This window comes from Pelodiscus sinensis, chromosome 7, assembly GCF_049634645.1.
Source record: "Pelodiscus sinensis isolate JC-2024 chromosome 7, ASM4963464v1, whole genome shotgun sequence".
NCBI lineage: Eukaryota > Metazoa > Chordata > Testudines > Trionychidae > Pelodiscus > Pelodiscus sinensis.
Window position 1 is genome coordinate 73,588,014 of NC_134717.1, and position 17,193 is coordinate 73,605,206.

The 17,193-nt window shown below is 45.1% G+C and overlaps 1 protein-coding gene across 6 annotated transcripts in view; it reads right to left on the minus strand.

Annotated features, from left to right (window-relative positions):
- ORC2 (origin recognition complex subunit 2) overlaps nt 1-17,193 on the minus strand; it is a 34,018-nt gene that overhangs the window by 16,396 nt on the left and 429 nt on the right. For 3 of the 6 annotated variants that reach the window (XM_075934297.1, XM_075934298.1, XM_075934295.1), the window contains exons 2-9: nt 16,553-16,675; nt 13,827-13,973; nt 13,424-13,510; nt 12,121-12,213; nt 10,278-10,309; nt 4,599-4,656; nt 2,051-2,220; nt 653-751 (exon numbers count right to left, since the gene is read on the minus strand). In XM_075934297.1, coding sequence (XP_075790412.1) covers nt 653-751; nt 2,051-2,220; nt 4,599-4,656; nt 10,278-10,309; nt 12,121-12,213; nt 13,424-13,510; nt 13,827-13,973; nt 16,553-16,643 — 777 coding nt within the window. In that variant the 5' untranslated portion in view covers nt 16,644-16,675. Of the gene's footprint in view, nt 1-652; nt 752-2,050; nt 2,221-4,598; nt 4,657-10,277; nt 10,310-12,120; nt 12,214-13,423; nt 13,511-13,826; nt 13,974-16,552; nt 16,676-17,023; nt 17,170-17,193 lie in introns of those variants that run through there. The other 3 variants (XM_075934294.1, XM_075934296.1, XM_075934299.1) reach the window with 3 other exon arrangements.

Sequence of the window (17,193 nt, forward strand, 5' to 3'; positions counted from 1 at the left end):
TGGATTTTCACCAGCATGCTCTGGCAATAATGAAACATAGTGTAACCCAGCAGACAAACCCACTGGCACCGGGCAAGACCAAAGTGCCTGTCAATGTGGTTTGCATTAGTTCAGTCACTAGTGAGTTAAAGGCAACGTGGTATTATAAACATGACCATAGTGTGTCAGACCAAGGTTCTAGCTACCCAATGTTCTGTCTTCTGGCAAGGCCGAGGCCAGCTGCCCCAGGTTGGTAGCAGACTTCATTGCTGCCCTTTATTTTATCATCCCTTTCTACCTCCCCTGCATTCTGAATTCCAGCAAATGCATCATTTACCTGACTTATTCGCTTGCATCTACCACACATTTCTACATTTCCCCCACCCCAAAACAGTTTCCCAACTGTTGCTACCACTTTCTCAGCACTGGAGCAGAAAAGGAGACAGCACTTTAACCACTATGTCACCTGACCCTACTCAAAGCAGCTATACAAAGCATAATAGTTCAAACACCAATGGACTGCTAGAACACTGTCTACACTAAGACTCCTGTCACTGTTATCACTAGTAAAGCTGAACTGGTAGTAGCAACAATAGGAAATTTTGGGTCGGGAAGGACCCCCAAAGACAAGGCCTTTCATTCTGAAAACTGTTTCTTCTGCTAAAAACTATACCTGATCCAGTTTTCTTTTTTGCAGCTTCTGAAGGGTTCGATCAGAGGTTAGAACTTTGGAACTACTGTGTGCCTCAAAGTATTCTTCCACAAGGTTGCTCTGAAAAGGCAGACAAAGGTCAGTCTCAGGCAGGTTCTGTGGGCTCTCTGCCACCCCTAGAGATTGATGTTACTAGATTAGGATACCACTCTACAGCCACCCCTGCTCCTTTGCTCAGAGGGGACAGGACTGATGAGAAAAACCTAAAATAGATGCCAACCTCACTCAGACTTTTAGGAATGTTTATAAAAAGATTTAGGAGGAATTAGGAATTATCCATGCTTGGACCCACCCCTCATCTGTTGGCAAGGGAGAGAAGCTGAAACTGGATCCCCAAACAGGGAGAAAATGGGGACCAGACATAGGAAAGTTGGTCCCCTATGCCACCTACAGCCAGTAATTCCTAGGCAATGCCAAGTCTGGATCCTCTTCCCAGAATAATCTTCCCCTCTCATGTTCCTGCTCTTCTTTTCCTACCACTCCTCCTCTCCAGTGAGGGCCTGACAGGAGATAGCCATGGCAATTGATAGTGGGGGTTCGGATGCTGGACTCATCACCTCAGGCAGCATGTTGTGTTCAAACTGACCCATGTGGACCTTTCTAGGCTACGTTAATGTACCCTTAAGTATCTTCTAGAGCACGCCAGCAGGGTGATCAATCCAGTCCTTCTAGCCCCACCAACAATCGGTGTGGCTTACCTCCCTATCAGGCCATTAGTGCACTGTCAGCACACACAGGCTAGCAGCTGCAGTGCTACTACTGAGTGTTCCCATCACACCTGAGCAATGGCAAATAACCATTTAAAATAGAAATATGAATTTTCAAATTAGTAGATCTAAACCTAAAAAACTGGAGTATTATGGAAAATTATGGAAGGTTGGCATCTCTGCTAAAAGTCTCCCCGAAGGGCAGAGACCGATGTCAAGGTTGCCCAATTTCGGAGAAGGAAAATGCAGAGATATGCTTCCTGCATGGCAGAACGAGGGAGCAATTTAGATGGTACTGGAATCCCTGATGCTGGAGAGACCATGCAAAGCTAAGTATCAGAGCAGAAAAGGTGCATGGTTTTTTCGCTGCTAGATGAGGTTATTTCTTCATCAACACCATGGGGTATCTGTGGGTGACAGCTGGGGAGTATCAGAAAGCAATGAGGAACGGGTTAGCTTCTCCTCTCATGCACAAACCTTCAGCTGGAAAATCTAGGTGGTCTCCCTTTCTGTAAATGGGAGCTGCGAAAATCTTTTTGTTCTGAACTTAGTCAGCAAGTTCTTTACCACTTGTGACTGTATGCCTGGATTTTACTGTCACCAACCAATTCCTAATCCTTTCTATCAGGGTTGTATTTCTTCCATAACTCACAGTCATTTCCTCCTTCAGTTTCTTAGCTGGAGCTTTTTTTGAAGTAGGAGCTGCTCTAGTTTTATTTGGGGCCTTTTGGTCCAATATGACATCTCTGGTTTCTTTGTGCTCCTCTTCCTCAGAGCATGAAGCAGAATAGTCACTCTCGCTGTCTGAATGCATGCTTGGAGCTAAGAGGAAAGTGTTTGAGAGTTAGTAATAGCTTTTCACAGAGAACTCTTATCAAACATTTCCTGCAGCCTATGTCTCCTCTTTCACATGATCTAAACTCTTTCAGACATCCAAGTCCTACTCCGGCTTCATAGCCATAGTGTTAGTCAGAGAAATCTAGTCTACAGAGACTTACAACTATGCACACTGCTCTCCTTCTCCAATTATTTAGTAAGGCTCTGCAAATTGGCACATGCCTCAATGTGAGGCTGTAAAGGAAATTGAAGGATTCCATGTTTCTTTTTCGAGAGGTCCCCGTGGATGCTGTAGGCTTGGTCCTGGTGCCATCCCAGCACCTGGATCAGAAAGTTTGTAGCAGTTCCTGCCGGGCCGCACGTGCATGGAACAAACCAGCACGCGCTGTGCTAGTTGGCACTGCACATGCGCGGTCCATACCCTCCAGTTCCTTCTCAATCATCCTTGGCCTGAGACAGACCTCTGCAGTTCTCTACCTCATTTACCATTTTCATCATTTATTAGATAGATAGTTGTAGTTACTAAAAAAAAAAGGTTTCATCATGCCTGGATCCCAGGGCTTAAAATGCTGCACCTCCTGTAGACACACAATTCTTATCTCGGATGGACATTTGCAATGTATCACATGTCTTGGAGAACACTGTTCTTCTCAAGATTGTCCCCACTGCACCAAACTTAAGGCCAGAACTCAAAGGGACAGGCACCTTTGCCTCAAACTGATCCTTATGGAAAAGGCGGCACACCCAGCTTCGGATCTGGGAAGGCAGCCTAAGGAGGTACGTTCTACCTGCCAGCCCTCTAAATACAAGTTGGAGGTCTGACTCACGTCACCACACACACACACACACACACACACACACACTGCTGTGAGAATTTTATTAACAAATCAATTCATTCAAGAGCCTGAGCCAGATTCTTTTTTCTCTTTCATAGCTTTGAAGTGTTAATGAGCGGTAGGTTTTTTTTTTTTAAGAGCACAATGTTCAAAAGCACAAATGGTTTAGAAAACTAAATCACTTTTGAAAATGAAATTTAGGTACACAGGATCCCAAGAGCCACTGATGGTCACATACAAGCCTCTGAAAATTTCACCCTCAGTCTAAAAAGTGACTAGCTACCTTTATGCAAAGAGCAAATCCACTGACAATCTAAAACTACACACTAAAAGACACAGTTACAAAAACGTAAGAGACACCTTTATTTTCTGAATTATAGTACTCTATAAACTTCCCAAAGTATGGTTTACACAATCTTTCTAGAAGGGAATTTTTACTAGAAAGGTCATATTATTATTACAGATGAAGAAAATCCTGACAACTGAGCTTGTCAGATTAAAAACTAATTTGTCCCAGCTCAATTACTCTCTTACACATGCTGAAACAAGTAAAAACACAACATGCAAATCTTTCTCACTGATCCTGCAACCAATCAATGACTGGACATCATCTACTATAGATTAGGGATGTGAAAGTGAAAATGGGTAACCAATGAGCTTGGGGCTCATCCGTTAACTTTCACAGTTACACGCAGACTCCTTCCCCACACTGCTGCCGCTGCATCAGAGGCGGCAGCACGGGGGGGGGGGGGGGGAGGGGGCGGCACAAGCAAGCAACAGCTCTTGGGGAGCCACTCGCCCCCCCCATGCTGCTGCCTCTGATACAGAGGTAACAGCAGGGTGTGGGGGAAGACAGGAGCTGGTATGCACAAGGAGCTGGCTTTTACGCCGGCTCACCACACGGACCAGCTCCCACAGAGCCTCATGCCGCCACCCCTCACATGTAAACGTGTATCCGCTGACAATTTCAGTGGGTACACCTGTTTACCAAAATATATGCACTTTAATATCCCTACTGTAGATATAGACTATTCAAATCCCAGCCACTACTGAAAAATTCTTAACAGCTTCTTAAACCAGTTCAAGTAATTAAGGCTTGACACAACTCCCAGCCTACAGTGAACAGAGATTATCGAGTTTAACAGAAGAACTGAATTCCATCACATTTAATAAAGCATCAACATACTTGGGATTATTCACATTATTTTACCTGCTCAGCTAAAGTCACTGAAAGATGAGATTAGGAGCCACTCACGCCCGAACACCCTAGCAACAGTATCTTGCAGTGAAAGGACTATGTATCCCAAACATTGGTTAAGTAAAGATGGCTGTTTTGTTATGCTATTTTGACTTCACAGTGACTTGAATTCTTTATGCAGACAATGGTATTCTTGAAGAACCCATAGGGCAAATGGAGGTCAGATAGCAAGCTATAAGTAACAAACACGGAGATCAGCCCTGAGCTTTTACTTATCAGTGCTACAGTATTCCTGTCAGCTGGAGCATACAGCAAAGAGTGATCCTTACCTGTCAATCTCTTCCTGAGCCTGTATGGCGTTGTGGACACAAATTCATTCCTTTTACTCTGCAAGAGCACATATACGTTAACAAAGACACACACGCAATACTAGTAGCAGCGTTCTGCCAGGCAAGGTACGTGGGTTTCATTTCTAAGCTCTCTCTTTCAGGTGCCAGGGAACTGGGAATGCAGAAGCAGGAAGCTGTGCTTGGGAGAGGGAGTTCCTTGTGTTGGGTGACCATTCACTAAACCCTGAAGACATGGGGCCAGATTCCCAAAGAGGACTGCCCTAGGTTAAACTGTTGACAGAAGGGAAGGGAGGGGGGTGAAGGCGTAAGAGAGGGGGTGATCCTTACGACTCCCAACCAGAATGCTGAAAATTCAGAACCTTTTACCCCTGAAGGAACCATATGGAAGTGGTTGACATTGTAACATTTCTGCCAGACAGAACCACAACGCTCTATGTCACATATTCTACTCACCAAAAAGGCACTTGGATTTCCAATAAGAACTAGCAAAACATACCAGAGCACTCAGAACAGCCTGGCTGGATTGAGAAACCCAGCAGCAATTTAATGTGTCCAAGCAGCAGTGAGCCGTCTTGTCTAGTCACTATTCACTTAACTCTGTTAAACGGCATTTCTGTTTTGTGGGGGAAGGCAGTATGATGATGTCTCTTGCATCCAAGAAAGTTTAACTATGGAACACACACAAGAGTCACCCATACCTTCTCATCAAGTTAAGTACAGCGTATTATCAGGACATCAGAAAAAAGGGACTTCTAAGGGCAATTTTGCTACAATATAAAACACATAATTCCACAGTGGAATCTTGGGAGGTTTTGAGACTATTTTTGTAGCTTTAGGTGTTGGCAGAACAGTTACAATGCATATCTATTCTTAAAGTGACTATGTATGTGTATTCACAGTCCAATTGCCTGTGCATGTACAGTTGCATCAATCCATTTTGTGTAGCAAGTCTGGAGGGTTCCCCCCGCCTCAATTTTATATTCCTCTTTGCAAGCAAAGCCAATGCAGATTTGCAAGAGAGCTAGGTTCCACTGCAAAAACTGTTAACCAAGTTCCAACTGCAGACTCTTAGTACTGGTAAGTAAGCCAGAGAGAACACAGCTGGACTCAAGATGCCAGGCTGAGTTTGCAGTAACTTAAACTGTTTAAATTACATATGGAACCATGATGCCATCTTTTAAATTCAATTTTCAGATTAGAATGGCACTTTAAATATGCTTGGAAAGCACTGCACCCCACTACAGTCTGGTGCTATATAAGCAAACATTCATTTTTCTCTCAGCATTCACTTCATAAACTTCCCAAGGAGCAGTTCTTCCCTACTGTAAGTTTAACAGAGGTGCCAAAGCCCAACTGAATTATGGAAACTAAACAACCCTCTTATTTCTAGACTGTCCATCTAGTTCAGAGTTGAAACAAGCTGGGGGGACATCACAGGGAAAACTTGCATTGCTGATGCATTAAGTTTACCTGTTTTGTACTATGGATGTAAGAGCACAGATGTTTCAACAGATAAGCATGAGCTTACTGGTTACCCAAACGACTACATGGGTTCCTAGTCTAGCTCCCAGGGAGCTAGCTGCTGTCCATGGGGCAGCAGACAGAAGCCAGTATATGTGGAGAGCTGGCTGCCACCCCACGTGTAAGCATGTAACCACTGAAATTTTAAGCAGATATACAGATAATCAATTAAATGCATTTAAACGTCCCTATTTTGACCTGTATCCAACAATGGGCTTCAGTCTCATCAATCTGGTGTCCATAATTAGTGGACAATAAAGCGATGAGGGCTTTTAAACTAGGTTCATCAGAGGACTGTGATCTAAGCCCTGAGTTAAGTGGGAAAGTAGGATACCAGGAAGAAACACAAGGAGAAAGGTGCAACAAAGGAGGTCCCCTGATTCGTATGGAGAAAGTAGGGCAACCCGCTAGTTATCTAAGGTGTTTGTACACGAATGCAAGAAGCCTGGGAAACAAACGGGAAGAATTAGAAGCCATAGCACAATCAAAGAGCTATGAGGTGACTGGAATAACGGAGACTTGGTGGGATGACTCACATGACCGGAGCAATGTCACGGAAGGGTATAAACTGTCAGGAAGAACAGGCAGAGGAGAAACGGAGGAGGAGTTGCACTGTATGTAACAGATCGGTACAATTGCTTAGAGCTCCCATATTAGAGGGAGAAAAGCCTGTTGAGAGTCTTCGGGTTAAGCTTAGAGGCAGGAGCAGCAGAGATGATGTTCTTGTTGGTGTCTTCTATAGACAGGTGGATGACGTAGACATGGCTTTTTTCAAACAACTAAGAGAAACTCTCAGCTCACAGGCCCTGGTTCTCGTGGGGGACTTTAACCACCCTGACATCTGTGGGAGACTAATACAGCAGTACACAGGCAATCCAGGACGTTTTTATAGACTGTTGAGGACAACTTCCTGGTACAAGTGCTGAAGTAACCAATAAGGGGCCATGCACAGCTTGACCTGCTGCTCACAAACAGGAAGGAACTAGTAGGGGTAGTAGATGTGGGTGGCAACCTGAGATGGTCAATTTCAGGATCCTGACCAAAGGAAGAAAGGAAAGCAGCAAAATAAACACCCTGGACTTCAGAAAAAGCAGACTTCGACTCCCTCAGAGGACTGATGTGCAGAATCCCCCGGGGATGCTAACATGAAGGGGAAAGGAGTCCAGAAGATTTGGAAGTATTTTAAAGAAGCCTTATAGAAAACACAGGAATAAACCATCCCGATGCACAGTAAGAGAAGCAAATGTTGTAGGTGACCCGCTTGGCTTAGCAGGGAAATCCTTGGCAAGCTTAAACACAAAAGGAAAGCTTACAAAAAGTGGAAACTTGGACAGATGACCAAGGAGGAATCATATATATAGTAGCCCAATGTCTGAGAGTCTGTAACGCAGAAATGCTGGCTGTTCCCTCTGGGCAGCGCTGTTGCCAGAAATGCTGGCTGTTCCCTCTGGGCAGCGCTGTTGCCAGAAATGCTGGCTGTTCCCTCTGGGTGGCCCGTGTGCCGCTTGCTCCCCCGTGGTGGCCCAGCTGAGCAGCACAGAAGTCAGCTGAGCACCATGGCGGGAGGGGAAGGGGGGTGAGGCGGTGACATACATGGCCAGGGAGTGGGACCTGGATGAGTGTGCATCCTCGATGGAGACAGAGGAGAGCAGAGGAGACAGAGAGGAGGCAGAGGAGAGCGGAGAGAGAGAGAGGCAGGAGGGGGAGAAGAGAAAGAGAGAGATGGAGAGAGAGGCAGGAGGCAGAGGAGAGCCGAGAGGGGGGAGGAGGCAGTAGGCGAGTGAGAGAGAGAAAGACAGAGCGAGAGACCGGAGGCTCAGGAGAGAAGAGCGAGATAGAAAGGGAATAGGATGTGGAGGAGAGACCTGGAAATCCTGTCTTATGACGGGCTATTGGCTAGTATAAACATATTGCTCAAAAATGCAGGACAGTAAATCAAGAAGGCAAAAGCGCAACTGGAATTGCAGCTAGTAAGGGATGTGAAGGGTAACAAGAAAGCCCTCTTATTGCTAACATGCCTGTAGAAACCTCTCAGGGATGGTGTGGGGCCCTTACTGGATGAGGGAAGTAACCTAGTGACAGAAGATGTGGAAAAGCTGAAGTACTCAATGCTTTTTTTTTTTTGCCTCTGTCTTCACAGACAAGGTCAGCTCCCAGATTACTGCACTAGGGAACGCAGTACGAGGAAGAGGTGGGCAACCATCAGTGGAGAAAGAACAGGTTAAGAACTATTTATAAAAGCTAGACATACACAGATCCAGGGGTCCCAATTTAATGCATCCAAGGGTACTGAGGGAGTTAGCAAATGTCATTGCAGAGCCTTTGGCCATTATCTTTGAAAACTCATGGACATCGGGAGAGGCCCCACATGATTGGAAAAAGGCAAATGTAGTGCCCAACTTTAAAAAAAGGAAAGGAGGACAATCCAGGGAACTATTGACTGGTCAGCCTCACCTCAGTTCATGATTTTTCAAAGGAGGGATCCTCAAAGAATCCATTTTGAAGCACTTGGAAGAGGGGAAAGCGATCAGAAATAGTCAACATGGATTCACCAAGGGCAAGTCAAGCCTGACCAACCGGATTAGCTTCTATGATGAGGTAATTGGCTCTGTGGACATGGGGAAGTCTGTGGATGTGATGTATCTTGACTTTAACAAACCTTTTGATATGATCTCTGCCAACAAGTTAAGGAAATATGGACTGTAAGGTGGCTGGAAAGCTGGCTAGATTGTCAGGCTCAACAGGTAGTGATCAATGGCTCAATGTCTGGCTGGAAGTTGGTTTTAGGCAAAGTAACCCAAAGATTGATTCATGGGCCAGTTTTGTTCAACAACTTTATTAGTGACCTGGATGAGGAGATGGATTGCATCCTCTGCAAGTTTGCAGATAACACTGAGCAAGGGGGATAGGTAGATATGTTAGAGGGCAGGGATAGGGTCCAGAGTGACCCAGACAGATTAGAGGATCGGGCCAAAAGAAATCTGATGAGGTTCAACAAGGACAAGTGCAGAGTCCCGCACTTGGAACAGAAGAATCCCAAGGATTGTTACAGGCTGGGGACCAACTAGCTAAGTAGCAGTTCAGTAAAAAAGGACCTGGGAATTACAATGGATGAGAAGCTGGATGAGTCAACAGTGTGCCCTTGTAGCCAAGAAGGCAAATGGCATATTAGGTTGCATTAGGAGGAGCATTTCCAGCAGATCCAGAGAAGTGATTATTCCCCTTTATTCGGCATTGGTGAGGCCACATTTGGAGTACTGCATCCAGTTCTGCCCCCTCCCATAGAAGGATGTGTATGCATTGGAAAAGGTCCAGTGGGAGGGCAACCAAAATAATTAGGGGACTGGAGCATATGACCTATGAGGAGAGACTGAGGGATCTGGGCTTAGTCAGTCTGCAGAAAAGTGAGGGGGGATTTGATAGCAGCCTTCAACTACCTGAAGGGGAGTTCCCAAGACGATGGAGAGAGGCTGTTCTCAGTAGTGGCGGATGGCAGAACAAGGAGCAATGGTCTCAAGTTACCGTGGGGGAGGTCTAGGTTAGTTTTTCCTAATACCCATTTCACCAGGAGGGAGGTGAAGCACTGGAATGGGTTACCTAGGGAAGTGGTGGAATCTCCATCCTAGAGATTTAAGTCCTGGCTTGACAAAGCCCTGGCTGGGATGATTTAGTTGGGGTTGGTCCTGCTTTGGGCAGGGAGCTGGACTCAATGACCTCCTGAGGGCTCTTCCAGCCCCAGGACTCTATGATTCTAAGTGACCGAGTGCTAATAACATTTCTTGAGTGCTCAGACTTCTAGTGCTATGTAGACAACCTCCTCCAGAAAATGTTATAAGCTGCTAAAACTATAAGCCTCTAACTGCATGTAAAAGGGATGTCAAACATGCCTAGTTGTGTGAGGCAAGGGAACTCTCCCTTATCCATGCTAACTAGTTTGGCAAACTTACTGATCTGAATGATCATTCTAAAGCCCGATATCTGGGATCCTCATTTGCGGCAGTTCCAATGCTCATTTCAACTATTCCGGGCCTTTCCCAAAATGGAGACATGTATGCATTGTGAAAAATCCAGGAGGTGAAGGGTGAGGAGAAGCTCTTCAACCCCATCCCCATAATAATCATAAGATCACTCACTCACCTTCAGCTGGGCTTTGTTTGAAGCAGCACACTCTGTAAAACAAATGAAAATACCTCACATTTCCAGCATTGCCAGCTCCTTCAAACAAACATGGGCACCAGAAATGCAGGTATCAACTCTCCATCTCTCAGAGATACTGTCCCTGCATATTAACTCTCTGGTCCATCAGTCTCATGAGTGCAAAGTGGTACTATCCATAGCTTCCCCAAAGGGGGAATATGCCCCACAAGAGGGCCAATGGTGATACTGCCACTCTTAGCATTAGCCAGGTGCTGGAGACTGACAGGAAATCCTAAGAAAGCGGTAAGGAGGGAGACAGCAAGCAAAGCTATTCTCCATGTCTGGCCGAGTAATGAGCTGTGGTGTGGGCCAATTCTTGCACTCCAGCCATTACACTGTGGAGCAGGTAACTGCCTCCTAGAATCCCAGGGGAAAAGGGGAGCAGGGCTAGATATGGGGCACCGAGAGGAGGGGAGAGGGAGCAGGACTGGCTGTGGTATAGTGCACCCATTGAACTGGGAGGCTACATCAACTCTAGCTATTGTTGGGAGAGGGTAGCTTTAGATTACAGCAACGGTTGAATAGGAAGCCACCAGTGGAGGCTGCCATGGGGAAGTGCTGAACAAGCACATCTGCAGGCTGGTTTGTCCCTTTTCTTATTCACCTCTGGGGCTGCACCAATCAGCTCCACAACCCATTGCAGAACACAAGTCAAGGCCTTCCTGCTGGGGTGAGAATGCAGCAAAGGATGTTTCCTCTCCCTCCACCTGTAGCCCTCAAACAATTACATAGCATAGGCTTCCTATTAATAGGCTGATTACTCCCTGGACCACCATCTACCTTCATGCTCACAAAGCAACCCAGGTCAAATGTCAACAAAATGTCTGAAGCCAACAGGGAGATAATGGTGAGAGCATAGGCCCAAGTTATTCCACAAGCCAGCTAGTCATGCTGTGTTACAACAAGTGCCACTAGCTGTCTAATAATGATTCTCCATTTTCTCTGTTCCCTGCATATTCTACTTACCAATGCACTTGTATACGGGCTGCTAGTCTAGTCCTTCCCTGATCTAATTAACCCTGAATTAAAGAATTACCAAGTGAAGCATATGCAGCCAAGTCAGAGGAGTTTCTCATGGGGATGTTAAATATTGGTTAATTGGACAGTCGATTAACCTCATGAATTCTTATCGGTTAAGCAACTATTCTATAGTCCCCAGGGAGCGAGGCTGGCAACCAGCATGCAGCGCAGGATGCCAGGCGGGAGCTGGTCTGCTAGAGGAGCCAGTTTAAAAAACCAGCTCCCCTCAAGGACCAGCTGCCTGTTATCCTGTGCTGTTGCCTCTGATACAGAGACACCAGCACAGAGTGGCAGCAGCCCCTGTCCAGAGAGGGGTCTGAGCTCCCGGACCCAGTGGAAGCCAGAATTGAGAACCAGGTCTGAGCTGGGCTGCTGGCCAGCCTGATAAAAAAATTTACTGGCGATGGGAGTGGGGATTTAAAGCATGTAGTCTAGAACTCTTGCTTATCAGTTAATCAACTACACTATTATATCCCTAATTTCGCAACTGATTCAATGTTAGCGAGCATTACAGCAGCAGAAGGGAGAACAGCAAATAATTCTGTGCTAAAACCAGCAGGAAAAACAAACAAACATCATGACCTCCAAGAGAACTAAAGTGGCAGGCAGAATAAGTAGCACTATTTCCAAAGCAAAAACTAATTCTGGAATATCAAGTATGCTAGAAATCAGACCCAGAGTACAAACCTCCCTGACTGTCATCTGTGCTGGGATACACTGCTAGCTACTTTCCTCCAATTCACCAAAGTGTCTCAGAACTTACTCTTGCTGTTTTGAGGGGTGCTGGCTGGTTTCTCAGGATACTGGGAGGAATCAAAAGTTACATTCTTCCCTGGTGTCTGGGCTAGTTCAGAGGCTGTAAATAAAAGAATACAGGCAGTCCCCGGGTTACATGGATCCGACTTACATCGGATCCCTACTTACAAACTGGGTGAGTAGGAATAAGATCCTCCGGAAAAGGGCTTTTTACCCGGAGGATCGGGGCCAGTGTAGATGCTCTTTTCCGGCTTTTTTAAAAGCCGGAAAAAAGCGGCGGACATTTTTATTTAAATGCCGCGGGGGATATTTAAATCCCCCGCGGATTTCCCTATTACGGCTTCTGAAATTAACATGCCCCTTCCGGAAAAGGGGCCAGTGTAGACGTAGCCTTATATGTTAATGCAGAAACATTTACATTCACCAGAATTATGTATCACCAGTAATTCAGGCATTAATCACTGGTGCTCTGGGTTTCCCTTACTGTAATGATGAACCCTTGTGCTGGGCTTCCATAGGTCTACTTTTCCACTGTGTGTGCCATAATCCCACAGCAGACTTTGATCTGATCCATCCTTTAGTTATGCTGGCTGAGCCTGAAGGTTGGAACAGTTAGAGCTCCGTTGTGGGTTAGCGCAAGCCAGGTGGAATGGGAGATTCTGGCTGGTACTGCTGAAGTCTTAGTTGAGTAAACTGATTGAAGTTTAGATGTCTCAAGACTGTTAATGCAATATGTAGCCTTTTGAGTTCAAGTTACCAGTTCAAATCCAGTCCATGCTGATAATTATTGGGAGTCAATAAAATGTGAGTTTAGTTCAGCTCCCAGTGGAGAGAAGATGTCAACATACATAAGTCATTACCACACAGTCTGGTTCAAAGTAGGAATAAGATCCTCCGGAAAAGGGCTTTTTTTCCGGAGGATCGGGGCCAGTGTAGACGCTCTTTTCCGGCTTTTTTAAAAGCCGGAAAAAAGCGGCGGACATTTTTATTTAAATGCCGCGGGGGATATTTAAATCCCCCGCGGATTTCCCTATTACGGCTTCTGAAATTAACATGCCCCTTCCGGAAAAGGGGCCAGTGTAGACGTAGCCATACAGAACGAGGACCATTATAATATGAGAGTTGCCATTACAGAAGGAGCAGTTACCAATATATACAAATCTTGAACTTCTGTTACTCAAAACTTTAGATCTCAAGTCAATTGTAAAACATTAAAAATAGTACTTTAAATACAAGTTACAAGAAAAGCTGCCAGTCTAAAATTCCAGAAAGAGTTTATCTACTTGGTAATACTGAAAAGGAAGACATACCTAGCTCTGCCATCTTGCCATGACGTTTTGGAGTCTGGAAGGAGTAAATTTCACCACCACCTGCGTTGGGGCCATTTCTTAAGGAATCTGTTAGAAAACATTTAATCATGAATAAAAAAGTTTTTTTATTTTTTTTTTTAAAGAGAAAGCACTGACACATTCCTGAGCCAAAAGAGTCAAGACTAACACTTATTGCACCTGAAAGAACTGTTTATGTTATAGAAGTGAAAAAACCCACAAGTATTCCAAGAGGCATTAGAACTCAACCACACACATAGTCAAAGTTCATGATCAGTGGGCACTCTTCCTTGAAGGCAAATAATTGTTTGCCAAATAACCTGGCCACTTACAGTTTGCAAGAGTTTTCTGAATTAGACACACGCTGTATCTTCTCCACAAATACCTTCAGCACATGTCCCAAGAATAGCCACATAGTTCTGTTCCTCCAAGATCTCCTGGGCTTCATCATCATCGGAAATGTTCTCAAGTTTCTTCACAAATTTCTTTACATTGAGTGCAAGTTGGGCTCTGTCCTTCCGAACTTTAACACCTGGAATCACAATAACATTAGCTTCTAGTCAGCTAAATGTAAGTGTTAATAAATGGTTTTGCAGTAGTACCGCGGAGGCCCCGTGGTGGATCAGCCACTTTCCTTCCCCTCAAAGCTGTGCTAGGGGCTGTACAAATAGAATAAAAATCACAGACCCTGTCTAAAATGTTTACAGTTTAAAATTACCAAAAACTACAGCGAATGATTCTGGCTTTTAGCATTCATATGGAAAAATCCTAAGAACATAAAAACGGCCATACTGGGTCAGACCAAAGGTCTATCTAGCCCAGTATCCTGTCTGCCAACAGTACAGTGGGAGTGAACAGAAACAGGGAATCATCAAGTGATCCTTCACCTGTCGCCCACCTCCAGAGAAACAGAAACTTAGGGACACCATTCCTACCCATTGTGGCTAATAGACTTAACCTACATGAATCTATCAAACCCCTAATCATTTTTGCTGCCCTTTTCTGAACCATTTCCAATGCCAATATATCTTTTTTGAGATGAGGTGACCTCATCTGTATGCAGTATTCAAGATGTGAGCATACCATGGTTTTATATAGAGGCAAGAAGATATTTTCTGTCTTAGTCTCTATCCCTTTTTTAATGTCTCCTAACAAACTATTTGCTTTTTTGACTGCTGCTGCATACTGAGTGGATGTTTCCAGAGAACTATCCACAATGACTCCAAGATCTCTCTCTTGAATAGTTTTAGCCAAATTAGTCCCCATGTTATTGCATATGTAGTTGGAATTATTTTTTCCCCAATGTGCATTACTTTACATCTATTATCGTTAAATTTAATTTGCCATTTTGATGCGCAGTCACTTAGTTTTGTGAGGTCCTTTTGAAGCTCTTCACAGTCTGCTTTGGTCTTAACTATCTTGAACAGTTTGGCATCATCTGCAAATGTTGCCACTTCACTGTTTACCCCTTTCTCTAGATCATTTATAAATAGGTTGAATATGATGGGTCCCAGGAGAGACCCTTGGGGGACCCCACTAGTTACCTCTCTCTACTTGGAAAACTTACCATTTATTCCTACTCTTTGTTTCCTGTCTTTTAATCAGTTATCAATCCATGAAAGTTGTCTTATCCCATGATAACTCACTTTACTTACGAGCCTTTGGTGAGGGACCTTGTCAAAGGCTTTCTGGAAATCTAAGTATACTATATCCACTGGATCCCCTTGTCCACATGTTTGCTGACCCCCTCAAAAGAACTGTAGCAGATTAGTAAGGCATGATTTCCCTTTACCAAAACCACATTGACTTTCCCCCAACAAATTACATTCATCCATAAGTCTGAATTTTATTCTTTGCTGTAGTTTCAACTAATTTGCCCAGTACCGATGTTAGACTTACTGATCTGTAATTGCCAGGATCACTTCTAGAGCCCTTTTTAAATATTGGTGTCACGTTAGCTATCTTCCAATCATTAGGTACAGAAGCTGATTTAAAGGATAGGTTATAAACCACTGTTAACAGTTCTGCAATTTCCCATTTGAGTTCTTTCAGACCTCTTGGGTGAATGCAATCTGGTCCCAGTGACTTGTTACTGGTAAATTTATCAATTTGTTCCAAAACCTCCTCTAATGACACCTCAATCTGGGACAATTACTCAGATTTGTCACCTAAAAAGAATGGCTCAGGTTTGGGAATCTGCCCAATATCCTCAGCCGTGAAGACTGAAGAAAAGAATTAATTTAGTTTTGCCACTATCACTTTATCATCTTTGAATGCCCTCTTTCAGCATCTCAATCATCCAAGGGCCCCACTGGTAGTTTAGCTGGCTTCCTGCTTCTGATGTACTTATAAAACATTTTTGAGTTTTTGGCTAGCTGTTCTTCAAACTCCTTTTTGGCTTTTCTTATATTTTTTGCACTTAATTTGACAAAGTTTATGCTACTTTTTATTTTCTTCACTAGGATTTCATGTCCACTTTTTAAAAAAATCTCTTTTTATATGTCTCTGCTTCTTTTACCAAGTTAAGCCAAGCCACAGTGGCACTCAAGACAGCACCTGTTCCAACAGCCAACTGTAACTTGGAACTGATTCGGGTTTGCAAGTAAAACTTTAACATGACTTTTGTTTCATAGTTACTTCCAGACTTCATACCAATAGCCACTCCAGTAATTACATCAGTGAAATTCTGAAATGTAACTGCCACTGCAGAGCTGCAGGTATCAGGATGTGAGTCCCACAAATGTGCTTGTCCAGAGAGATTCAAAGTCAAAAGCACACAGAACACCATCAAAAGAAATCCCAAGTCAAATTTTTAAAAAGGAGGCACTTACATGACACTACAGCCTTTGGGAATATACAGGTTGTTAAGATTCAAAATTTTCAGGAGCAACTAGTGATTTTAGGTGCCTTGGTTTTCACATACCAAACACAAAATGCCTTTACAGCGGCCTCATTAGTAAGAAGTGTTATGCACTCACTATCTGAGCAGACTCCTCCAAGATGCTTACTGCTGGGCACCCAGAAGCTACCAATCATTTTGACAATCCTGAACTTGTACCCATTTCAATATCCGCAAAATAAGATGTCTGTTTACAGGTAAAACAGCAATACCTCCGTTATCAGCAATGTGCTTCAGGACATCTTCATCAGCCACAAATTTGGCTTCCAGGACCTTGCTCTTCTTTACCTCCAGCTGATTCATAGCAGACAGTCTGCAACGCCCGCGAACAATAACTAGGCAAGAAGAAGCGGGCATTGCTCAGCCACCCCGCATTATGCAAACCTGCAGCTCCGCACGCCCTTTCGGGGAGCACAGCCCGCCGCGCGCACCCCGCCCGCAACAGCCAGGAGGCTAAGCACGGGGGCTTCCCACGGGGGCTAGGGCGCTGCAGAGGACTTAGCGGGGGGGGCTCAGAGGGGCCTCTGCCCGGCGCTGGACCCAGCAGCTTTGCAAAGCGGCTCCTGGCCTTCCCCGCGCTCCCGGAAGTTGTAGCTGCCTCGAGCTCCGATCCCCCCCCCCCCGGGCTCTCCCGGCCGCAGGACACCTCCGCGAGCCCCTCTCCGCCCCGCCCCACGACTCACGGCGCACGCCAAGGCCGGGCAGCAGCAGCGCGAGCCGGCGGGCGCCAGGCTCATCCTAGGACGCGCAGCCTCTCGAGAGGGCGGGGCCTGCGCTGCCCCCAATGGAAACGCGATCGCCGGGGCCGCTGACGTACTTATGCCCCACCTCCGTGGGAAAGAGGGCGGGGCCA